This window comes from Pelobates fuscus, chromosome 13 (assembly GCF_036172605.1).
Source record: "Pelobates fuscus isolate aPelFus1 chromosome 13, aPelFus1.pri, whole genome shotgun sequence".
NCBI lineage: Eukaryota > Metazoa > Chordata > Amphibia > Anura > Pelobatidae > Pelobates > Pelobates fuscus.
In genome coordinates this window covers 38461964-38489023 of record NC_086329.1, presented here as the reverse complement: position 1 = coordinate 38489023, position 27060 = coordinate 38461964, and the positions used below count along the sequence as shown (strand labels likewise).

The 27060-nt window shown below is 38.6% G+C and overlaps 1 protein-coding gene and 1 long non-coding RNA gene across 5 annotated transcripts in view; one reads left to right on the top strand and one right to left on the bottom strand.

The window, feature by feature from the left end:
- Window positions 1-21487, top strand: part of LOC134582981 (uncharacterized) — a 108566-nt gene extending 87079 nt beyond the window's left edge. The window contains exon 3 of the long non-coding RNA XR_010086294.1: window positions 21399-21487. This is a non-coding gene — a long non-coding RNA (uncharacterized LOC134582981). The remainder of the gene's footprint in view (window positions 1-21398) is intronic.
- The window catches only part of DPF3 (double PHD fingers 3), a 198074-nt gene that overhangs the window by 8248 nt on the left and 162766 nt on the right, over window positions 1-27060 (bottom strand). For 2 of the 4 annotated variants that reach the window (XM_063439706.1, XM_063439704.1), the window contains one exon: window positions 21467-21595. In XM_063439706.1, the coding sequence (XP_063295776.1) occupies window positions 21467-21595 (129 nt within the window). Of the gene's footprint in view, window positions 1-6599; window positions 7261-15268; window positions 16334-21466; window positions 21596-27060 lie in introns of those variants that run through there. The other 2 variants (XR_010086293.1, XM_063439705.1) reach the window with 2 other exon arrangements.

The window sequence follows — 27060 nt, the reverse complement described above, 5'->3', positions numbered from 1 at the left end:
GTCTAGGTTTACTGAATTCTGTAATTCAAACGCCGCTACAATACTTACCGCTCTGCTTCCTTGGACATCACAGATTTAGTGAGTCTTTAAAAGAGGGGACGAACCCTTTCCAAATGCATTGTGAATAATGGGCTTGAATTGCCTATGGATGTTACTGTTCCTTAACCCCTTAAGGACCAAACTTCTGGAATAAAAGGGAATCATGACATGTTACACATGTCATGTGTCCTTAAGGGGTTAAACACACATATGTATAACTTTTTTGACCATTAAGTCTTTCTTTAAGCTGTTGCAACAGAATTATTTTGTGCGCTTAATTTTCATCCAGTTTCTGGTAATTGTCTCCCCCCCTCCCCCCCACCTGCCCTCCCGAATCTTGTATAAAGATTTGTAGTTGTGAATGTGTGCTCTGCAAACCTTTGATGCACACTGGGGTGCGGAATGATTAAAGTAAAACCATGCCCTGATAAACACTACTTCTGTTTAATGAGAAAACCCCTGCAGTCTGGGCTATGAGATCTCTCTGCAAGACTCTCAAGCATAGCTGTGCTGGGAAACACACCCCACTGAATATGGTTCCTATAGAATTGGGGCGTTAGACTTTGGGCAGAAGTGTGTTGTGAATTGTAAATGTTATTTGCTCTGGGTAAGGTTCTGAGCATCCAGCCTGTTGGTGATTTCTTCCAATCCTTTGCCTCGTTCTTTATCTGTACACACATTGCTTGATAATACACACAGACAAAGGACCAAGGCAGGCTTTAGACTGACCCTGTAATATGGTGTAGAAACACCAGCAAGAACTAAATTCTGTCAGATAGAATTACTTCAATTAATATCACTTCTTCATAATGCTTTAACCTATTCAGGACAGCACTGTCATTCTATAAGGCTATTTGTTATGAAGAGATTAAAACATCTAGTATATTTATTGTTTATTTGACATCAGTGTGTAGTAGACAATGGATACAGCAGGAAAGTGGCTTTCTACTAGCAACCAAGAACGTGAAATGCAAGGACACGTCCTTCTTTTGCAAACAGAGGAGAGAAAAAAAAGTGGAAACGTTGGGGTTTATGTACTATAGTTGAGGTGCGGTCAGAAGGCTGAAAAACATGATATATTGACCTCTGTAACAAAAGGTACATTCGATCCAAAGCTGATCAACTAAAACTGCAAAGATGCTTTCCAGCTACCTAAGTCCTCATAGTGGTTGTAGTTCTACATGAAGATGTAGGTTTTTGTCACCCTGGCTCTAAAGTCCTATTGACCTAGCTCAGGATGTCCAGTGTCAGAGAAACCCCATGGGGAAGGGCTAATGCGTGCGTGGTGCTTGCCGAGCATGCGCATTAGTTCCCTCAATTGGATGATGCCTGTCCCTCTGCGCTGCTATTGGGTAAGTGAATAAAGGGGGGAGGGGGCTGAGGAACACCTTAGTGTAAGAAATACATCTTTTTATTTCTAACACTAAAGTTCTTTTCATGCCTATTGTGTATAGGGGCAGGGCAGTGAAACCCTTTACAAATCAGTTATTGATTAGGGAAGGGAAGTTTGTGTGCCATTTTTATACTCATTTATACAGAATACTGGTCAGGCTCTGTATAAGAGAATGTACTCTTAGTCAGTTGCATAATCCTGTATATAGCGCCAATATGCTACATAGCACTTGGCAATTTCATAAAATAAGTTGAAGTCAGATAAAGCAGTTATGGGAGTGGGAGAATTCCTTTATCTCAATAAAGGTGCTATGGATGCAGGAGTGTCTGAATGCCATCTTACCTTCAGAGTTTAAACCGGTTTCTTACTGTATTTATCATACACGCCTATACGGTCTGGGGTGCTCTGTCAGCTGCGAGTGGTTATTTGAATATTTGCATTGCGTACGTCTTCTCTCGCTTATATCTAAGGTGTTTTTGACCATAGAACTGATAAAACTCATTGGCTGTTTTTGTTTACTGCTGCATTCAGTGCAAATCCTAGAGAAGTTAGTATGTGAAAATCCTTACTGAATATGGTTGTTAAGCAGAACACCTGCTATGTGCAGCAGAATATTTTCTTTCAGCCTACGTATTGATTACAGTTTGCTATTTTTGTCCTAAAAGGTCTCTAATTACACTGAGGCTGTAGGCCCCTTATGCGATGTTAGAAAGACAGCCATGTCTATGCCACACCGGAGTGGGGGACATAACCTTTCTAATACCCACTTTAGTAACTAAATTTAAAAAGAAACCGATAGGAACTCATTTTGTTATGACCATATTCTGCCCAAAAGAAAATGTAATGATCAGGGCTTGGAGTTGAGATAACCTTTTTGACGGTGTTTGGCAATGATGGGGCACTATTAAAGTTGCACTCCAGACATAATCAGGGCTGCCGTCAGAAATGTTGAGGCCCGCCCTCTAGTCTGTCCACGAGGATGATGTGTGTAGAGTGAATGCAGTGTGTGTGAATGTATGTTGTGTAGGATAGGGGCTGCATTCTGTGGGCTAAACCTTTTGTTTGTTTTTTAATTATTATTTATTCCCCCCTCCCTGCCTCTTACCTGTGGCCAGGGAATGGGGACATACAACTCCCTGGTGGTCCGGTGGAATTGTGCAAGCTGCCAGGTTCTGAATGGTGAAGAGGGTGCCTCGCGAATGCCATCTTCAGCTTCCTGCAGTTCCTCTCGCCAGCTCTCGCGACTCCGACATGCGAGCTGCTCTGAGTATTGCTGGAGTAACCTGCGCCAACCCTCGGACGACCGGTGGTTGTGAGAGTTGGAGAGGGAAGTGTCAGAAGCTGAAGATAGCATTTATTAAGCCCACTCTTCACTATACATGCAGTCAATGGCTCAGGGGCCTGCACGGGCACATATATATAATGAATATCACTCTATATATGTGCTCATACGGCTGTACCCCTCTGGAGGCAGACCTGACTACAATCATTTCTTCTCATTGGTTTAGGTTTCTGGAGTCGCTGGAGCACTGCCTTTTCATTTAACCACTTACCAGCAGTTTAATACTCAACCCCCACTTCATTAGCCATACCAGTTCATACCAGCAATGAGTGGCTGTGATAGGCCGTCAGCTGAATTTGTCAGCCAATCACCGCCGCGCATTGCTGCTAAGGCTAATGCACAGAGGGCATGGGAAGCTGATAACTCTCATTTAGCATTAAACCATTGTAAGCAGTTTAATGTTGGTTGGAAGGAAAGTACCTGGGGACTCCAGACACTATAACTACTTCATGGAGATGAAGCAGTTACAGTACCTATAGTGTTCCTTTTATGTGCTATATTTCAAACAATATTTAAAGGAATATTCCGGTCATCAACAAAACAAAGCAACAAAATCCAATGCTTTCACTATAGGAAAGCATTAGAGGCTACTGTGTATGCGAGGCAAAACGCTTGTCCTGCACCAATCAGCATCTCCTCATAGAGATGCATTGAGTCAATGCATCTCTACGGGGAGCATTCAGCACTGGCCATCTGAGTGACAGCCATTAAAGGTGTTTCTCCGCAGCAATATAAACACTACCTTTTACACTGAAAAGCCTGCAGGTACAGGCTATAGACACCAGAAAAACTTCATGAAACTTTAGTGGTTCTGGTGCCTGTAGTGTCCCTTTAACTGTATTTAACGTGTTAACTAAATATGAAAGAGTAGCATCGCGTATGTTGTACAAAATGTATTCTATGAACTGTCCTTGTTAAATACATGCAGGGGATAATGACTTGGTGACCACTTGTGCTTTGTGTTCAGTATTAGACAGCGCAGTGGGTTGAGATGATGAATGGCGCATGGGGGACATAGCAGTGTCTGATTTTATGTCTACAGGGTTTTTCACAAAACTGAAAATTTAAAGTAAATTTAAAATTTAAGGACAAAATGTAAAAATAGCTTTCAGTTTGGCTACTCTAGCATTAAATGAGAAATCTACTTTGAATTCTCATTTTAGTAAATTACCTTAACAAGCTTGCCAAGTTAAAGGGCTCTGGAAGTGTCTGCTTTTTGGCACTGTTGTACATCTAATTTTTCACAAGATATTGCTTTATGGCTTTATATGACACATTTTTAAAGTAATGACATTAGTTGTATAACTATTCTGGAAAGACAATTATGGCCCCCCCTGCAAGGTATTGAAGGTATAGTGATAGCAGTGGTGATGGTTCTTGGTTATTCCATGTAATTGACTCTTGTTTGCTGTGTAACTTGATTGACAGATGTGGTTAGCCTAAGGTCAATGTACATGTAAAGAGTTGTAAATAAAAAAAAAGACAAGGATGTAAGTATTGAAAGCTAGGAGAATTGGAACTGTTCGATAAATTGATAGCAGCCACATTGCTGCTCTTCGTTTATACACAGTCCAGTGTTTTCCAAAAAACACAGACCATGCAAATGTAGAGTGACTTGGCTCTCTCTGCGTAAGCCATTTGCACACACAATACAGAACTCTAAGCCTGACCTAACAGCTCAGCTAGGTAGTCCCTGTTGCATCAGTGATTTTATTTATTTATTTTAAAAAATGAACAAATCAATGCTGCAATAAGCCACTCACAAACATGAGAATAGACTCAGGAAACATGTTATTATTGCTCCCCTCCTTAATTAAAAAAATAAAACTAAAGGCAATTAAACTTACATGTAATCCAGTGCTTCTGACACTCTCCTCCTCACTGTAGCCACTTTGCCTTCTCTGGGGTCATCAGTTAGGATGATCTTGGTCCAATTCAAAGCTTCTTATAGAGAAGCATTGGGTACACACTCTGCATTGCTGACATCATCAGAAGTGGTGGTTTGAGCCAATCACAATGCTTTCCAATAGGATTGGCTGAGACTGTCAACGAGGCAGATCAGGGGCAGAGCCAGCACAAGTTAAACACAGCCTTGGCCAATCAGCATCTCCTCATCAAGATGCATTGATTCAATGCATCTCTATGAGGAAAGTTTAGTGCCTGCATGCAGAGGGTGAAGACACTGAATGGCAGTACTGCACAGTGTGCAGCACTGCCCCAGGAAGCATCTCTGAAAAGTTGCCAGTGGAGTTATCACGTGGCTATAATGTAAACACTGCATTTTCTCTGAACAAAAACATGTTTTGTTGCAAATAGCCTAAAGGGAATAATTCTACTCACCAGAACAAATACAATAAGCTGAAGTTGCTCTGGTGACTATAGTGCCCCTTTAATTATATATTTAATTTTATTTTTCCTTAGTTTTCCTTTAACCGTGTTGTATTTCTCCTATCAATAAACACTTAAAGGAACTCTACAGCATTATGAATACAAATGTGTATCCCTAACTCTGTAGTGTCCTGTAGCCATGGATTACTGGGCTATTTTGGAGGGAGCACCTCTAGTGGCTGTGATTGACACTACATGCATTTAAACCCTGCACTGTTAAACATGTTTGCAGTTTTAGGGTTAAAACTACAGGGACATGGCACTCAGACCAGAACATTGAGATGAAGTGTTTTGGTGCCTATATTGTCACTTTAAAAGGTTACTTAAAGTATCATTACAACCTTTGCTCAGTGCACAGGTGCAAAGGGACCCGTCTTCTTGACCATTGTTGGAACTTCTTTGCAAAAATGTCTGCAGCTGAGAGCCTGCCCATTTTAACTCTCTACTTAATGTATAAGTATTTGTATGTCTTGCATAGACATGCGAGGATGCATACCATTGAAATTCCCACTCTGTTTAACTCTTTGTGAGAGCTCCAAGTGGCGTGCGCAACCCTGTCTGACGGCTGATAGCAGACAACGAAGTTGTTCTCAGATTATTCAGCAGTTCCACTCATCAGTTCTGACAAATAGAACTGCAGCTTGTGGCTGAACTACATATCTCCTTGCTGGATAAAAGTTTATTGGATAAGATCAGACCTCTACTGAAATGGGAGGCTGTTGATTTGTGTAGCCTCTTCTGGATCTGTGAGGTGCTCATGGGTTTTTCAATATAGTGTTTTGTTGTTTTTCGAAGGTATTATATATAGTGCATTACAAACCAAATTAGGGCATACCTAGGATAAAATATCCTATTAAATAATAACGAGAAAAGACAGACATATAACTAACTCAAAGGTAACATCTTACGTTAGATTGTAAACCCATTGTCATGCAGAGCAGCTGTGTAGGTGTTGTTTAGATCTCTGTGTGCAGAAGTGTTACAGACCCTGTGTAGGAGCACTATGTACTTATTATTTTGATATTGATCATTAATAGTGTATTTGCTTTGTACTATGATCCAGACCATTAAATTCAAACTGAGGAGCCATGATAAACTAGTAGACCTTTCTTGCAATATTACAGACTCTAAAAAGTCATCTGAAAAGTGCTAAACGATGCCTATACTTCTGTTGTTGCATTTAATAACAGGACATGACATATATAGCATGAAAACCAGCAGAACTGCACATTCTTGAACATTTAAACAGCACAAACACGCAGCCTAGACACAGAGGCGCACACAAAGCCTATGTTTTGTGCCCATTCAGATTCCATATCAGCCACGCGAGGGAAAGAACTGCAATTCACAGAATTTCATGGTACAATACAGGAAGTGGATGCATTATTCTAGAAAACAGCACAAAACAGTCTAAAGACCAGTAAATGAAAGCCAAGGTTAGAAATCTCAGTTTTTACTAAGACATCATCCAACATGATGAACTGTGCGATTCTTCCATAGTCATATAACCATCTTACCAACAAGTCCACCATAAAACATTCATTAGAAAATGACCTTAACAGTCTTGCAAAATAAATGCCTACTACACAGGATTAAATCACTTGCTTCCCATGTTTGCAGACCAGAATAACCAAAAACAAAACATTAACAGCATTAACAACAAAAAAAATCAAAAATCGCACCAGTCCACATTTCACGTAAGTGCTTTCACCAGCTTCCATTTATCTGTGTCCCAATACAAAGTATGAATCCAAAACATTGTGCACAACTAGTATATTTAAAAGGTTAATTTTTAGTTTAAATACTAAAATAAATACGAGGTCTCCTTTTTAATCTCCTTCTAAAAGTGTTTTCTAGGCTTATACCAATTAAGCTGGGTGTCAAACACAGCATGTAAATAAAAAAGAAAACAAAAAGAAAAATTAAAACAAAAATATAAATAAAAAAAATCTTCAGTGAAGCTACATTTTTCATATTGCACAAGCAAAGGTTCGGGGCTCTGAGTGTCAGTAGGTAGACTAATTTCTTTGTGTTGCCAACACCGTCAGAAATTGCGCTCTTCTCGGGAACCGCACTGGTCATCGCAGGGCATGTTGGACTGTAGGAAAGAAACAAAAAAGTAGTCACCTTTTACCCTTCTTTATCTAAAGGTATAGCCCTGGAAAGCAGTTTTCCTTACAAAGACTCTTTTTTTGTGTGCCATTGGGATCCCCAAATGTTATCTATATGTGCTGTCACCAAAAAAGTTTGTCAATGTATGAATGAATTATAACAATGACATTCCCTTGCCATTTCATGCACTGTCTGCATCATGTGCACCTATACCGGCATCCTTTGCAATCTGTCCAAGAATGTGTTGCATGCCAAGCCAATTGCAAATGATGCCAGCTCTGGTGAACTTCTGTGTACCCAGTAAATCAGGGCAGCATCTCTCAGGGTTATATTGTAACTAGCGTGCCCAGATCATTATTTGATTCAAGGGCAGCTTTAAAAAACATACTCCAGGTTTGCATTAATCAAAACAAAGTAGTGAAAGATATATAATTTTTAGTAGATGCCCATACATCATATGCTGACCTCTTGGAAATATTTTAGAAAAAGCCCTGTTTCAGAAAATGCATGAAATGTTTCTTAATAGTAGAGCCCTGGTGCGTAATTCTGATATCATCCCAATGAAATGTTTCTAATTTTTTTTATAAACAGTATAAGTGAAGATTCACAAATCTTCATATATTCCCCGAAATGCATATTTTTTCCAGGCGTAGCACCTTTTTAAGACCAAGGGACAAAAAAGAAACAAAAAAAGCCCTAACAAAACACAAAATCCCTGTTTTTCCATGTGGCCCATTTTCTCCATTTGTTTTTATGAATAGAAAAAAGGACCAGATCATCTAATGTACCTGGCTTACAGAAATCCATAAAGTTAATTTACTGCTAGTCCGCCCAGTGCTAGAGAAAGGGAAATTGAGTTATTTGATGTGTCTGACTAGTAGAAGCTGACACTTTGAAATTGCAATATGTATTTTACAAAGAATTCAATGAATTAATATCTATCTATAAATGAATGTTCTGCAGTCAATCCTAGCTGTGGTGTATATGGATACTTGGGATATCCCAGAGTTCTATCTGGAATCTCTGTGTTTGATTGTCAGGGCTCTAAATGAAAAGTTTAATATCTGGACAGTCTGAATAGCCTTTAATTGGTAGCATGTGTTAAGCACTAATGCATTTTTGAGGCACTAATTTGACCCTGCGCCCCTTATTTGTATTTTTGCATTTTATGGGCAGGAATACTGCATTTTTGTGTCCTTTGGGACACATTGTGCTTTACCATGTCTGGATGTGCATACATTGTTTTGAAGGGAGCTTAGCTTTTCCCTTTATCTGTAATGTACAAATCAATATTATTAAGCAGGGCATATGTAATTCTATAGAGGCTGCATAAGGTCAGCTCTAGAGAGGCATCCGTCATGTGGTTGTAGAATGACACCAATTAATATTTGCATAGTCGCGGCTCCTTCTACAACAGACATGGTATGGAGGAACAGGCACTGTCTGCATGATGGCAGAACAACATAACATTACAGTGTCTCATGTAAACAGTGCATGGACATGAAACAAAACTTGTTTGAAAATGTTATTCTGAAATGTTTTGAGAGATTGGATTTTTTTTTTTAATCCTTTAACCCTTTAGAGACCCAGACACTACTGCAAGTTACAAGATTGCTTTAAGCACACATCGGCAGAGCAGAGGTAAAGTTCACAATCAATACACACCTAGTTCTGGTTAATGTGGATTAGTATATAAAAAATACATTTATACAGAAGGCCAGAGCAGGGAAAATAGATATTATAATCTTACACAGGGTTTGACTCCTTGTTGCTATAGTTTCCAGTACAAATTTAAAATACATCATAGTTTGTTGACTTGCTTTTAAAAAAAAAAAAAAAAACATTTACTCTCTGCTAATTAACCATGTTTGAAGATCTAATAATACCATCAAGATAGTTCCAATGTTTAAAACTAGCGTGCTCCTGTGGGTCGAGGTAACTGATGTTTTGTTATTGCTGTGTATATAGCTTGTGTCAGAAATGACGCTCTTTCTAAACTACAAGAGCAATCCATGGAATGGAGTTCCTAAATTCTCTCTCAATACCTAAATGGTCACCCCAAGCACTACAGCTCATTGTAATGGTTATTGCTGCTATGCATCCATGGGTGCCACCCTGCATATTTATGTCTAACAGTTTTGGAGTGGCTTGACACAGGCTGGTACTCTCCCTAGCAGTGTTGCATACCGCCTCTGTTGCTGCACTGGCAATGATGCAGGCGTAACACTTTCACACTTTCAAGTTTTGTAGCACCGTAACTATAATGAGCTCTTGTGGTTTTGGTGCTTAGAATGCCCCTTAAATGAACACTGCAAGCACCATAACCACTTCAGCATGCTGTAGTAGTTATGGTGCCCTGGAGCACGCCAAGTGTAAGTACTCAAACTGTTTAAAAACACTTTTACCTGGCATTCAGCTGATGCTTTGAGCCAATGAGCTGGCCCTGTATGGCATGGCTTAGCTCAGGGGAGCTAACAGAAACTTCCTGCAGGAGCTTCTGGGCTCCTAAGGAGGCGATAGGCACCTGCCGGACACCGGGTAGTTGTCAAACCATTTTTAAATGGCATGACTACTTCCACTGAGAAGGCACTCCTGGCACAGTAAACATCACGGCACATGGCAGTAGATATGGTGCTTGGAGTGTTCCCCTTACAAAATGTGTCTCTCCTGGCAGTAAAAACACTTTTGTTTCATTCACTTCACAAAATGTCTGCAATATCTTTGCTTTTCTTTCCCCACCGAAATCTCTGGACACGTTTGTAGGATTATTAACTATATAGGAGAATTGAGTAGGAAACTGCAATTAGCCATTTTTAGACCAAAATGCCTGACATGGGAAAGTTCATTAACTCTATTTTGGCCTAAAGTCTGCAATTCCATTGCCAATTCCTGGGGTTAGAGAATGAACCTCATCGGTCTATGTGTGTGCAAACATTTTGTTTTTACACAAACTAATTTCTAAACATTTAAAAGGGAAATTCTAGACACCATAACAACTACAGCTTAGTGTAGTGGTTCTGGTGCAAAGAGGCTGTCCCTGCAGGCTCAGCAATGTAAATGTTGCCTCTGTGGCTGTCACTCGGAGTTACCTCCTAGGTTCCGCCCTGAATGCTCCCCATAGAGATGCATTGGGTTAGTTCATCTCTGTGAGGAAATGCTGATTGAACATAGCACAGTGATTGTGTATGGGGAAACGTTTGATTGGCTGAGGTAATCAGGATTGATGATCTCAGCCAGTGGAGATGGAGCGAACATGATGAGACTGGCACATCGGTGGAATAAAGGGGAGCATAGCATTTGTCCTGTAATTTGAACCCTTCTATGTAAACTATTATTGCTTTAGAATGGCAGTGTCTACATTACAGGGTTAAGCATGCCTCTAGTGGATGTTTTCCTGAGAGCCGAGTCCTCAATGCCTATCTATGAGGGTGACGTCAGCAGGGATGCTGACATTGATGGAGGCTGCAGAGGAGGAATCTGGAAGCCCTGGAAATGAGGTGAGCACTCTTCTTTAAACGTTTAATTTTACAGAGAAAAGGGGGGGGTGGAGAGTGATCACAGTGCTATAGTCCTGAAAAAAATTATTGCTATTTTCAGGACTACAGATTCCCTTTTTTCTTCTGTAAATTACCTATAACTCTCTGATTTTTATATGATGTCAACACATTTAGCACGTTCTCTGTTACTTAATGTAGTGGCCCTAGTGTCTGTAGCCTGTTCCTGCAGGCTTTTCAATGTAAACACAGGCTTTTCAGAGAAAAGGGTGTTCAGTGTCTGACTGGTGCAGCATGGTGTTTTGCCTCCCAATTCTTTCCCGTGGGAAAGCAATGGATTGGCTTAGATCATCAATGTTTTAAAATGAGTATAAACACATTTTCAAACCTATCGGAAGGGTCCTGGGAGCTGAACAGTTTAACACTATAGTGTTTCTTTAAGGGGACAGGGTCACTGCACCCACGCCACTTCATTGAGATGATGTGGTCTGGGTGCCTATAGTGTCCCTTTAAACAATAAAAGCATATGCAGAATGCTATTCTTATACATTATGTCATATGACTCACAATGAAACTGAAGTTTGGTATCTAAAAAATAAAATACAAATTAATGTGTAGCGTTTGAGGGAATTACTACCAATCTGATGTAAATAAAGAAACAAACAATATAATAGAAAAGGCTCCCTTTGGTCATACACAAGTCACAAGGGCAAACCCAGCAAGTTCCCAAGAGGTTAATCACTTTAGAGCACAGACTGCTGGGATCTGAATTTGGCAGGCTGCATTAGTTAAGTGGCAGAGGGAAGTATGCCTTGACTGAGCCTTAGTTAATAAAACCCCTTCTGCAACAAATGGAGGTTAGCAAAAACACTAGGTAATGGTGTGTTAAAATAGCAGATAGTTGTTTTTTTCTTAGATAAGAAGCATGCCTTTATGATCAAACACCCAGTGTTCTATAATATGCACTTCAACTTTTACAAGGTCATTTGTTAATTTGATCTAAAGGAGTATAAGAATATAGATAGTCCCTATTGTGGCTTCACTAAAGGCCAGAAAAACCTTGTGCTTGGGCCACTGGAGAGATTAGAAAAGATTAATCTTTCCAGTCTAACAAATGACATGACAAATCAATTTGATCTCACTTGTTTTATTATACACGTAATATGCACAAGACATTTTGTAGCCAACTTTTAACGTCTTTAACAAGTTTAGAACATGAGATGTGAACCTCCCTTACAAAGGAGTATGAAAAAACATATACGGTAGCTAACAGTCAACAAATCTAGCAACGTTAGGCAGGGGTCGTGAACCACCATGTTTATTCACCTTTTATCCTGTGATAGATTACAAAAATATAGTTATGTGGAAGGCATTTAGAGAGTATCGTCAAAACGATTTAGCAGTGATGTTTCCATGTTGGTCAGACATAACGCTGATGGAATAAACCATAGCCTGCTGCTGGCCAATAGAGGTCCAGTTATGTTTTTGGCAGGGTGCCTGCGTTGTACAGGCTCGAACCACTAACCACTAGCAGAAAACGGGAACTTCCAACTCATAGTTATTGTCAAAAAGGTTTACTATCAACCAGCCACACAAACTTCAAATCACAGTAATCGCGTCCCAAGTATCCTTACACCTAATCATGTCATTCTGTTTTGATTATTAAAAGCCATCGTCAACTACTTACTCTTTGCAACATATTAGAACAAAATAAATAAAAGGCTGCTGGTAAAAACTGTAAACGTAACATTATTTTAGCTAAACCATGGCTTTATAAACTTGTACTGTTGATGTTATTCACCTTGAGAACAAGTTAAAAGAAAAAACAGTTATTTAAAAAAAAAATTAATAAATTGGTCAAAGTAAGCAAAGATTTTGATCTTTCGATAGTTGTAAAATGTTCTTTATATTAGGATTGCCAGTGGCAATATGGAACAGACAGCAGTGAGATAACGGCAAATTGTTAAATGTCTCCAGTGATTCCACTAGCAAAGTGAGTATAAGCAGTCTATGTTCCTGAATTTTTCATAGTTACAAGCTAAACAAACAGAGTAACGTGAAGAGGATCCTCTATCTGGTAAAGGAAATCACACAGCCCAAGGTCAGTGTATCTATAAAGGACTAGAATTTATAAAACAAAACAAAAAAACTTAAAATAGTGGATACAAAGTAGCAAATAAGTAGCAACATCATTTACACATGCCCACAGTAAACGGATCCGCTATAGTCATAACAACTACAGCTTAATGTAGGTGTCTATAGTCAGTCCCTGCAAACATTTTGCTGTAAACACTTCCTTTTCAGAGAAAAGGTAGTGTTTACATTACTGCCTAGGGACACCAGCAGTGGCAATCACTAAGATGGTCACTAGAGGTGCTTCCTGGGTCAGTGCTGCATAATGTGTTGTGCATGGAAACGCTGAACATTCTTCATAGAGATGCATTAATTCAATTAATCTCTATGAGGAGATGCAGATTGGCCAGCGTGGCATTTGGTCCCGCCCCGCTTCCTTGTGTGATGATCCAAATGGAAAGCATTGGATTTGCGGAGATCATTCATTTTGATGATCTCAGCCGAGGCGGCGGTCCAGCGCCAGCACACCTGCACCGTGCTGAAATAAAGGTGATTCCTATTACCTTCCTTTTAGGGCGGGGGGTAAAGAATGGGCCAGCAACCTAAATGGTGGTTTTAACACTATAGGATCAGGAATACACATTTGTATTTCTGACCATATAGTTTTCCTTTAATTAGAAAGAAGACTTTCCAGGAAGGGGGGCAGGAAACAGAGGTACTTGAAGGGCTTAGTATGTAACTCATAACATGCGCAGCAAGTGAGGTCATGCAAAAATCAATCCGAGTATTAGAGGAGGATCAACCTGAATTGTAATGTTACATTGTTTCTAAAGAGCTAATCCATCAAACTACAAGTAGAAGGACTGTACATAAAGAATTAATCTATCCCCTTCTTGGGAAGTCCTCTTTCTAATTCAACAAGAAGCCCTAATTTGTATATGTGTACTGTGAGCATGTGTAAATAAAGCCTGATTGTACACTGATGTTGCTACATATTGGTTACTTTGTATCCACTACTTTTAGTTACATTTGCGTATTCTAGCCCTTTATAGATAAACTGTTATTTCCTTTACTATATAGGGGATCCTATTCAGGTTACCCTCTTTGTATATAGTTTACTACAAATAGGGTACAAGCCCGGGATAGCCTGGTACTATTGGCACTGACAAGTCACCAGATTTAGTCTTTTGACCTTTTTGTTATTTTTATATTTTTTTTAATCTGAAACTTCGTGTCCTTACTCTTAAACCTGTCAGAGTTCTAGATTAAGACGTCAAATTAGTATACATAACCAAGATGTTTAGATGGCTTCCTCTTTGGTTCAAAAACTGCTGAAGAATATGTGGTTCTATAGTGTGTTAAATTATTTAGTTTTATTATTACTGTTTGCAAAATCATGAATATAAAGATATTAGTGAATAATATTCTAAACAAGGTCAGTACGCGTTTTGATGTATACTTACTGGTAACAGTGTTCGTTACAAACGTTTTTTATATATCGTGCAAAAAAACAATAAGTTGGGCTTTGGCTGTAGAACAGTTTTTCTACCTTTGGCCAAGGGGCAGATCAACTGAATACCTGTTATGTTTTACATGTTAAAATCATATGGCATTAAACAGTGGCTGTAAGGGATATGTGTTGGATTTAAGATTTGTCTTGAAGGCACTGGATTCATTTTTGCTATAGTAGTACTTGCATGAAAAAAAATAAACACTAATCTGTTTAAAATGAAGGTTTATAAATTTCTTAATCATTTCGTGAATAACTGTGTATTCAAAGTACTCTTTAACTCGTACGCCTGCCTTTATGTGTGGCAAACCTCTACTCAGGGTGTATACACAGGCAGTGTGTGTAAAATAGCCTTCATTAATCCTTACTGACTTGTATCAGCATCTCTGTAAGTAAGGCATAGTTCTGGGTGGTGCCCAGTTGCAATCAGAAGCAGATCGTTCACCAGCTGCTTTGTATAATTAGGTATTTTCCTCCCTAGTGAATGGTCTGTTTTACATATGATTACTATTGTCTAGCATTTCACAAACTGTAATATTGCTAAATATCTGCTGCAATCACTTTACTTTTTAAAAGGAGCCAATACGAAACTGCTATTCAATATTGTCAATGTTAGTAAGATAAAACATTTTTATGAAAAACATAGGTACAGCAGACATGCACTCCTGAGCAAAAAAAACAACAAAAAACTTGTTATACATGCTGAATGAGTTTACAGTCATATTGCGTCAACTTGTTTTAACGTTACCTCTTTTACCAATGTATTATCTATCACATACATGGGAATGCAGGGTGATCCTGCAGCGTTCCTTCAATGTGCTTAACACATTTCGAGCAAAGACCAAGGTGTAAACAGAATTAATGAACCAGTCAAATAACAGAGGAGCATCAACGAGTGAAATGCGTTGGGTGCGTACCTTTATAATCCTGCTGTGGTTCAGTCTGATTTCAGCTCAGCAGGACAGAAGATAGCTTGTTTTCATTTCCATTGCCCTGTAGACCATTAATGGGTACTGCTTTGGTATCTTCTAGTAAGTAGTATTAAATAATTAGACAAAAAAGTTCTTTTAGACACTGGGAGAAAAAAAAAGTCTTTCTGAGCTACAGAAAAATAAATAGCTTATACAAATGTTGAGGGGGGAAAAAAATGTAGTCTGAGGTATTTTATCCCACTTGTTCTTTTATTTTCCCAGTGCTTAACTTGTTCTCTAGCAAAACATCTTCTTGCCTTATGTAGAAGATCCAGTAGCTGGAGCTGGGAGGGACCTTGTTCCATGTATGCCAGTGTTGTCTTTGAAGTCAGACTGAAGAATGGGTTCAAATGCCAGCTCGACTCCGCACTTTGTGTGCAAAATCCCATTTAACGCAGAAGCAAATATTTACAAAAGTCTTCGGTTATTGAGGTAATCTGGATTGCAACCAGAATAGAAGTTGACTTCCAGTGTTTGTCCTGCCTTCTATTTTAACCCATGTCGATTCCCCAATAAGAGGCATTACAACATAAATCAAAGATGGCCTTGGAACAAAAAAGCAGACTTGCTGGTTAATACTGGAGACAGTCACTCTGCCCATTGCAAAGGACAAAAAAAGTTTATATCCACAGTTTTTTTTTTTTCTCTCATTGAAAGAGCTCACAAAACGTCCAAATTTTTCCAAAATATCTTGTTTTGGAAACAGTTGTGCTTTGAAAACTTAGAACAAATAAAAACATAACGGGGGTGCGGGGTGGGGAAGTTAAAACAAAAACTTAAAAATGAAGGTGGGGTAAAATTGGAAGTAGATGGGATCGATCCAGATCATTGCCTTTTAGCAGTCTCCCCGGTCAGCTGCAGTTGGGGGGAGTTTGGCTCGGAATGAGGAAGGTTCCTCCCAGTCATCCTCATCAAAGCCATGAAACGTGGATGTGTCGCTTTCAGATGTAGCACCGAACAAGTCCTCTGCGTTGTGCATCTCCTCCTTCCTGCTTTCTCTTCCCAAATGAGCTGACATGTATGATGAATATATCAGCACAAGGGTTAAGCAACAAACATTCAGTAATCAATGAAACAAGCTAACACAGGCACACCACCGAAACAGGAACAAAAAACATCAAGCATTCACAGATCTCTAAGGTTCAACTTAAATGCCCATTTAGAAACTGTGGCAGCAAAGGGGTTATTTAAATATTACATGGTTTACACTTTGACACTCATTATAACAGATCTCCAGTCACCCTCATTTGTTTCACTATTGTGTCGCTGAATCATTAAATCGTTCTTACCTCTTACACACTCCACATCTAACATTGAAAACCCCAAACCTTAAACTCATCTGTTTTCAAAGTTCACTAAAGACAAGCGGAGCACCAGCCGAAATAACTAGGGTTAAAACCTCATGAACACTTTTAGCTTATGGGTTTGTCATGCTAACACTGCAAATCTTTTGCAAATCAATTTTGTCCGTGTTTATCAACGCATGAAAGTTTATCACATGCTACCAGCAATCCCACACACATCTTACATCCATGATGCTATGTTTACTAAACATTGATTAACCAAAATTTGTTGACGCAAAGTCACTATCATATCCTGTGATTTAAGTAGACATAACTGTGTCTTTTAAAGGTGCATTCACTTGACAGTTTTACTAGCAAACAGTCTGATATTACAATTGTGGAGGATTGTTTTAGTGATTTTTAAAAATATGCTATCATGTTATCTTGGTGTCCTTTAAGTGTATAAAAACATTAAGATTTAGCTGACAATGTTTCTGTACAAAACATGTTTGTGTAAAAGGCTATTTATTTTTAAGCAGGATTACTTTCATGTTTATGCACAAATGTTCTACATTTTTTTTAGTGTTCTTGCAAGGGGACCAGACTTTTCAAACTTCATTGCTTTACAACCTGCATGATCAACCAAGAGTAATTTTTACTGATCACACCCAATCGCATACATAAATTATGTAATTTGCACAGATTATGTAAATCATTTGTGGGTTTGGTAAGCACAGGATAAAGTTCAAGTAGTAGGAGGAGTACTTGATCTTAACAAGGATTTGGACCTAAAAATAGCTAGGAATTCATGAGCATCTTGTACAAACCCAGACACCAACAAAAGATGTAAACATTACAGGACTTATTCACAATGAGTTGGAAAACTTAGTGTGTTTCCAATTCATGCCTTTTCGCCTAATATTTACAGCTGAATTATCAGTTTACTAATAGATGACTAGATCTAGAAACAGTGTAGAAAATAAAAAATGGATTGTAGACAATTTTTAATTGAACTTCTTTTTTTAATGGTATATTAAAGGAACACTATAGTCACCTAAATGACTTTAGCTAAATAAAGCAGTTTTAGTGTATAGATCATTCCCCTGCAATTTCACTGCTCAATTCACTGTCATTTAGGAGTTAAATCACTTTGTTTCTGTTTATGCAGCCTTAGCCACACCTCCCCTGGCTATGATTGACAGAGCCTGCATGAAAAAAAAAATGGTTTCACTTTCAAACAGATGTAATTTACCTTAAATAATTGTATCTCAATCTCTAAATTGAACTTTAATCACATACAGGAGGCTCTTGCAAGGTCTAGCAAGCTATTAACATAGCAGGGGATAAGAAAATCTTAATTAAACAGAACTTGCAATAAAGAAAGCCTAAATAGGGCTCTCTTTACAGGAAGTGTTTATGGAAGGCTGTGCAAGTCACATGCAGGGAGGTGTGACTAGGGTTCATAAACAAAGGGATTTAACTCCTAAATGGCAGAGGATTGAGCAGTGAAGCTGCAGGGGCATGTTCTATACACCAAAACTGCTTCATTAAGCTTAAGTTGTTCAGGTGACTATAGTGTCCCTTTAAGGTTTCTCAACCTGTTGTACCATAGATCTATTTTGACTAAGCTTAATGGGACACTCCAGACACCCAGACCACTTCCACTACTCTTAACCCTGCAAGTGTAATATTTGCAGTTTTTTATAAACTGCAATAATTACCTTGCAGGGTTAACTCCACCTCTAGTGGCTGGAGCGGTGCGGAGGGAGAAGCAGCGACGTGGGACATCGTCCCTGCCTCAGGTAAGTTACTGAAGGGGTTTTCACCCCTTCAGCAATCGAGGATTGGTGGGTGGGAGGGAGAGGGAACCTGCAGTGCCAGGAAAACGGATTGTTTTCCTGGCACTGGAGTTTCCCTTTAATGGTACTTCAGTAAATTTTTAATGGCAGATGCAGTTGCTGTAAGAAGTACTCAAATGCCCCAACAGAGAGAGTTGGTCATAAAAAATTGTGGCCAACATATTTCTTAAAAGGAGACTTGTTTGCCCCACCAGTTCTGCACATGTCCAGCATGCGTTAGGGGCGCTTTCCATAAGCTACATTACAAGTGTGTTCGTTATATGAACACTGATTAAAAATGGTATATAAGAGACAAACATTTAGCATGTGGCGATTCTGTATCTAGCATGTAGATGGAACCTATACTTGTTGGGGATGCTGATTCTAATGTTAAACGGATATACAGAGGTCCAAAGAAACTGTGTATAGCTAGTGCTCTCTCTGGATTGATTAGAGGTTGGACAGCCCTTCCATAATACAAGACGATACATAGAACATCTGGGTTATTCACTAAAGATTAAATTTAAGGTAAAAGTAGCTGAAATAGGGCTAAGTCAGCTCTGCTTCCAGTTTAGCTTATTTGGCCTTAAATTTTAAATAAATTGTGAATTCTAAATGTAGTCAATAACCCAGTATATGTTTTCTAACTCAATACAAAATGATAATGGATGTGCTTTACAAAAAAGGAATAAAAATAAAAATCTGCATTTTGCTAGCCAAATTGTTAGCAAATATCTAGACTAGGTACAATTATATTTCAGCTTGTATATGGATTCTATACAAAAGCACAGAATATGCGCTCACTGTAGTAACAGAGTGAAAAGCAGCAGTGAACAAGCAGGTATCCCCAAACCTTGCTAAAATGCAAAACAAGGATGTTGTAATCCGTGACAAAAAATAGGAGTGTATACAAAAAAAAAGTGTTTTGTAAGCTATATACATTTTTGGAGGTCAATAATTTTTGTCTTATGATAACAGAATAGGAAAAAACAATAGTGCAATATGCCACATCAGGTTTTAAAGAGATTTAAACCCAATAAAATACTAACTCACACTTTCTAGAGCTACTGAGAGCTCTGCTGTATAGCGTTTGGACGGTGTAATCCCTGTCTTGGGATGTGTGGGTATTCGGTGTAATGGGCTTTCAATTTTCAACAACCATGCAGAAAAAAATGGCACATTACATTTGTATATAATATCAGATAATAAAGGGGAGGTTTCCTACTTATAATTTCCAGAGCAATAACTTGCCCTGGTGGTATGTAGTGAGTGACAGGAATTATACCGTCCAAACGCTATACAGCAGAGCTCTCAGTAGCTCTAGAAGGTGTGAGTTAGTCTTTTATTGGGTTAAAAATCTCTTTAAAACTGATGTGACATACACTATTGCACTATAATTTTTTCCTATTCTGTTATCATAAGACAGAAATGATTGCCCTCCAAAAGTGTATTTATATAGCTTACAAAACACGGTTTGTTTTTTTATACACTTCTATTTTATGGCGCGTTTTGTATATGGGTTTTGTCTTATGGATATAAGCTACAACTTCACGTAGAAAGTTCACTTTGTTTTAAGGGACAGTAGAGAAGACAACACATGAGGTACAATTGTGTAGGTTATACTATGGTTTGTTTTTTTAATAATAATTTTTACTCCAATTGTCCACTAGTTTAACCTAATCCAACCTGCAATATTTCCCTTTTGTTCCAAAAATTTAATTTCATTATTGCTGGGACTTGTAGATTAGTTGTTAACTTTCTAAAATAAAAAACATATTTTAACTCTAAATGTGAGTATATATTATTTAAATTGATATAGTTTGCATATATTTTTTAATTGATTAAAAAACGGTTACCTTCAGACTTTGTGTTCCTTTAATACTTACCTGACATAAACATGGACAGCACTTCTAATCTTTCCCAAATATGTGTGCGTCTTTTATAATTTGTAATTTAAACACAAAAGAAACCCTTATATATAATCTCCCTCATATCAGTTGTATTGAACTAGAGGGAATGCAACTTTAAAAGATTTTAACAGATATCACCAAGTTCTCTGTACTAATACATTCAGTTTTATAAAACTTAAATGAGATGTAACAAGAATCAATATTGTTAAAAACATGTTTAATGATCCAGGAAACTAAAAACCAAAGTTTATAAAGCATTCAAGAAAATCAAACCACAGTCTTATCTTAACACTTTGGTCTTTACAAAAACTGCAATCATGCAAGAGACTTACCTTTACACAGTAGTTCAAACCCACCCACCAATAAAACTTGCTTGAATTGGCATTTGGAAGTCCCCATAGACCAGGGGTTCTCAACCTTGTCCTCAAGGACCCCCTACCAGTCCAGGGTTTAGGGATTACCTGGGTGTGTCTAAGGTGTTTAGAAAAAGAAAAAAAAAAAACACCTTAGAGTCTAAGGTGTTTTTTTTCTTTTTGTAAACACCTAAGACACACCCAGGTAATCCCCAAATCCTGGACTGGTAGGGGGTCCTGAGGACTGGGTTGAGAACCCCTGCCAGACTGACACAAGTGTTTACTGCAGACTGACAACACTCATGCAGCATCTAAATATATTAGCAATAAAAAAGTCTACATGTGTTAGTCTAATAAAACGTTTCGACATCCCAGGCTTGGGTATGTTTGTGGGTACTTAAAGGGACTAATGTAACCAATTTTTCTATCTAGAACAGGTAATTGGTGCAACTTCTAGTTTCCCCACTTTGTGGTCTTAGATCCATCACCTGTAAATCCGTTCCTATTAGTCCTTCAACCAGAAAAAAAAATCCATATTTTCCCCAAACCAATTGCCAATTATTAGTAATGTTGCAAAATATTTCCATTTTCTAATGTATGGCCTTTCCTCAAGAATGGTGCAAACCTCAGAATAACTGTTGTCAAGTCTGTATCATGCCATTCAGTCTAATTATTTGGTGTTTCACAATCAGGCAAAAGCTCTGAAAACGGGACAAATGTTCTCAAGAACAGAATCCGAGCAGAAAGAGGAATGACCTACCAGAGCGTCCACAGTCTGCGCACGATACAAGCTCTTCTGGGTGCCCGCTCTTCTTATTCATGCTGGAGTCTCCCAGGCAGAAGTCACAGTAATTATTGGAAAGAATAGCACCATCGGTTCCTTTATGAGCTGAGCGAAAAGGAAAATATTAAACTGTGAGTTGCATGTCTAAGTGTTCTTCCACTTCCTGATTACAAAAAAAAAAGTAGTTTTGTCATTTTATTCTTAAATAGTGGCACTGTCAAATATAGAATATTATAATAAAACTATACAATCTTTATGAAATACTAATTTTGATCTGTTGGAATTTCACTAAAATTCTAACCCAACCAAGAGAAATACAGAGACAAAAAAGGTAACAAAATTACAAAGTGATCTGCGTGATTAGAAAGGCGCCTCACCGTGTACAGTAATAAAATCCGCTACTACACTAAAGTAGGAATCTCTCTCATCTAATAATAAATGGAGAAAAAAAAAAGAGAAGAGTCCATAGTGTAAAACCATTATGACACTATGGTAGGAATAAGGTATAACAGGTCAAACTCACATGGATATCCGTTAAAGGATAGGCTCAAATCATATGCACAGTAGTGTACTCAGGTGACACAATCCCCCTTGTTGATCTGTCTTTCTGGATAATATCCTCAAAGGAAAGCAAAGAAAAAGGAGGTACAACCTTTTTCCTTTTCCATTAATTATTACATGTACCTGTATTCCCAATTAGTGTAGGTGTTCATATTAGAACCACTCGTGCTCCACTCTAGAGGTTGGTGGACAACAACTCAACTATAATTCTTCTCATGAGCTTACGGTATCTCCTCCTACTCGGGGTTATTGACTAAGCTCCAAAGAGATGACTGTTAGCAATTTGTGGTGCTAATTCCTGAATTATCCCCAGAAAGTGCAAATCCAACCTTTACTAAATGTAATCCAAGGGCACATTTCTGATCTAATGTGATCATTCAGTTCAGACCAAATCCTGTCTGATAAAAAAAAATTTAAAAAAATTGCAGGTCCAAAAAATCCCAGCACAGCTAGCAGGCAAATAGTACAATTAACACAATGTTTAATCTACCTCTAATGACTGTCATACTAATACTAACTTACGTGAAATAGTGGAGACCATGTGATTGGCGCAGCATGGTGTTCTGCAGTGCATGCGCACTAGCTTCCCAATGCCGCCTCCTGAAGCTACCCAGAAATACAATACTAATAAACATCCTCTGGAAATGACATTTCTTTTGCTAAAACTAAGTGGGCATCATTTGGGCACGGTTCTGTGGAGGTTCTCAGAAATACAAAACCAATAAACATCCTCTGGAAATGACATTTCTTTTGCTAAAACTAAGTGGGCATCATTTGGGCACGGTTCTGTGCAGGTTCCCAGAAATACAAAACTAATAAACATCCTCTGGAAATTACATTTCTTTTGCTAAAACTAAGTGGGCATCATTCGGGCACGGTTCTGTGCAGGTTTAATCATGTTTGCTCAAGGTAATTGAGCATTAGGATAACACAAGAAAACAATATTTTAAAGATATTTTACCATACTGGTTCTGTATAATGTATCCAAAAAAGCAAATGCATTCACGGACATATGTGTTACCAGATTAAAAGCTTCACATTGTGCACAGAGAATACAAAATGGGTATTGTGGTATCTGGCACACACCAGTACACATCCTTTTTCTAAATCTACAGTACTGAGTGCCCTGTGCAGAATGTAAATTTAGCAGTATGAAGGAATAAGCCCTAAGAGATGGCTCAATGTATTATGCATTTCAAGCTAGGCTTCCTATGGATTGCGTGGTGTCCAATTTGTGCCTAGGAGAAATCATGCTGATTTTGTTCTTCACATGATAGGCCCCCAGTCTCCGCTAGTCAGACAGGATGTCATGGCAACCAGCACCCGTGGTTCCTGCCACCTGTCATTATTTTGTGTGTCGTGCAACCCTTTCTAGGCAGCCATTCTGAGTCTCCTGATATAACTCAGCCTGTAGCGAAGGATCAGTGCCGCATAAACTAAAAAAAAGGGGGAAATCCTACTGTAGATGTTTAAACAATTACAGATAAGTCTTACATGTAGAGCAATATAACCATACAAAACCAAATCCAGGGGTCTAATACTTGCAAATCACTGTCTTCAAAGAGACAGTGAAATGTACCCTGCATATCTGTCTAAATTTAAAAATAAAATTTTCCATAAAAAGTCAGATATTAAATTACCAAAATAGAAAAGTCCAGGCACTCCAAGGTACAAATCAGGCAATTTTATTGAACCCACTCCATCGCAACGTTTCGACCTACACGGTCTTTGTCAAGGTCGTGTAGGTCGAAACGTTGCGATGGAGTGGGTTCAATAAAATTGCCTGATTTGTACCTTGGAGTGCCTCGACTTTTCTATTTTGTTATTCAGCATTTTGGTCTCTGGTACTGAGACTGTCTGAGTTGCACCCAGCTACATACTGCTTAAAGGGATAGAGTGCAGTTCCACACCCTACCATAACTACTTCAGATATTAAATTACCGACTTTTTTTTTTCTTTGCTCTTTCATAGATTGCATGTATAGCATGTTTTTTTATTATTTTTTTTTTTTTGGTAGCAGAAGGGATCTACTAATCTTATTTTTGTTCATTTCATCTTTTATGACTTTCATTGTGCTTAAGGTTAAAAGAAGTGTCAGTGATTCGGGACGTTTGGTGGATAGGATACCTGTGTTATGTGTCCCAGATAAAAGGTTCTATATAATATTTTTGCTAAGTTAATGTATATTTGCCCACCCTCCGCACTGTGACACCTAGAGATGTTGTATGGGGTATGCATAGCGTCCGACTCATAAGTGTACAGCATCTGTGCAAATGGCTAGCAAAAAGCATCATTGAAGGATTACAATCTTTTTTTTATTTTATTATTTTTATTATTTTTTTTAAAATAAAAAGCTTGAGATTACTAGCGAGATTCTGAGAAGCCATATGGCAGCTGGTATTAGCTTTCTGAGTAGTATTATATTTTTACATGAATAATGTATTTTTTCATGAAAGTATGACCAGGTCTTTTATTCAAACATACAGACAGACAACATACCAATGGGAATGAGCAGAACAACCATCTAATGTGTTTTTGAACTATACTAACAGGGTTATTAACCAAAGTTAGAATTCAAAGTGAATTTCACATTTTAGGCCAAAGTAGACGACCTGGAAGCATAACGGACTAAGAGAATTTTTCCAGCTCAGCCTTTTTGGACTTAAATCTGAAATTCACTTTGAATTTTCACTTTAGTGAATAACTTTAGGTTTTATTCATAGTCATCGTACACATTAGGCTTTTGTTCTGGTCATTTCCTATAACTGTTGCAAATGCATAGTTTGAGAGATTAACCTATTTAAACATAGATCTATCTCCCACCTGTTAATCAATTCATTGGCATTGACTCCTGTGCCAAAAGAAATGAGTGACAAGGAGAGCAAAAGAGACCTCTTTTAGGCGATCCTCCTGCTTTTCAGGCACGGCGCATTTTGTCCTTGCTGCTGCTAGCACTGGCTAAGGAGTATAGGAGAGAGTGAAGGCAAATGAAAGCAGACGGGCGATGGTTGTTAAAGGAAGCAGAGGACATGGTGGTGCTGGATATCCTGTATCTCGGTGATAAATCAGGTATTCAATGCAATTAGGGAAGATTTATGTTAAAGTGAATCGGTTTTGACAGGTTCACTTTAATGAAGTTGGAGGCCAATGTATTTATAAAAAAAACATGCTGTTTCCTATACAAATTGTATATCTTTTTCACCTGCACCCTAGTAACACATTCTTGTAACTGAAATACGCTTTGTCAAGGCTTGATAAAGACCTGCAAAGGTCTAAACGTGGTCAGGTTTCTTTGTGGTGACTGAAATACAGGTGATGAATGCACAGTTCGTGTTTGCACTGTTAAGAGTGGTCAGATGTGAAGACTGGTTGAACCTCTAGCGTAATATGAGTTTTTTAATGTATTACGTAAAGAGTAAACTAGGATTTTATTCCTTTCTTTTTTGTGGTTCCCAATAAGGAACGTACCTAACGTCATCTTTGATTTTCAGATCCTAACATCCAATACCTACCACAAGGTAATGCACTTTGCAGAGCCATTCAGTTGATTGTGACAACGGATATGTCCAAACTTTATTTTACCAGTCTGTCTACTCTCTTAGGTGCATTGCGTCCACATTTTATGTCTCTAACATGCTGTATGAAGCAGAAGACTGCCCTAAAGACTACACCTTGGAGTCAGCCAAGGAGTGTGGGCTATATAGTATCCAATACCTGGGCACCTTACTGCTATAGGAACAAGCAAATCTGTATTGCTTTCTATTGTTTTTATTTAAAGGAAGGTAACATGTTTATATATTTACCTACAGTGCATAGAATAGGATAGAATCTTTATGAAATACTGATATTGACTGTGTTGGAATTTCACTGACATTTTAATCAAGTCAAACAATATAATGATACAAATTAGGGACTACAGTATTTTCCCTATGCCTGACACCGCCATCAATAAGTATCAATCGCCCAGCCATCGCCAGAGACGGCTTCAGGGAAATTGGCTCTATCTTTGGAGGATCCTGCTGTCTCACAGGATCTTTCATAGAACTCAGTGCTGTACTCTTGTGTGAAAGTACGGTAGAGACGTCGGCTCCTGGCAGCTGAAGTGACAAGAGGACCGATCGGAAGAAGGTTGCGGCACGTGCGAGGGCCAGGTTCAGGTAAGTAGAACTCAACCTTTGCCTGCCTACCCCCCCAGCATCGCTGTTACTGTTGGGGTTTTTTCAAATTATGCAAAGTCCAAGGATGGTGACAGTGCGGACTTAAAGGACCACTATAGGCACCCAGACCACTTCAGCTTAATGAAGTGGTCTGGGTGCCTGGTCCAGCTAGGGTTAACCCTTTTTTTTTTATAAACATAGCAGTTTCAGAGAAACTGCTATGTTTATATTAGGGTTAATCCAGCATCTAGTGGCTGTCTCATTGACAGCCGCTAGAGGCGCTTGCGTGCTTCTCACTGTGAAAATCACAGTGAGAAGACGCCAGCGTCCATAGGAAAGCATTGTAAATTCAGCATTCAGCCGATGACGTCGTTAGGAAGAAGGAGAGGAGGAGGAAAGCTCCCCACCTGGCGCTGGAGAAAGGTAGGATTTTAACCCCTTCCTCTCTCCAGAGCCCGGGTGGGGGCACCCTCAGGGCACTATAGTGCCAGGAAAAAGAGTATGTTTTCCTGGCACTATAGTGGTCCTTTAACTGTATTTTCCTACTGCATTGACAGTACTTACACCCTATCCTAATGTAACTTGTGAAGTCAGACTACTCTTGTTAGTGAAATAAAAATATAGATATATTCCTCATGTAGAGGGGGTAAAGTAGATGCAATTGTTGTATATTGTATATGTGTAACACTCTCTGGTGTACTCAGCATTTTACAACAGTAGCTATATGGTGAATATGTGTACTATATTTATTTCACTAACACATACACACATAACTTTAGCTCCCTTTTACTATGATGCATCCTTGTAAAGAGTTGAATACACCCATTTGTGAATTATAAATTACAGGTTAGA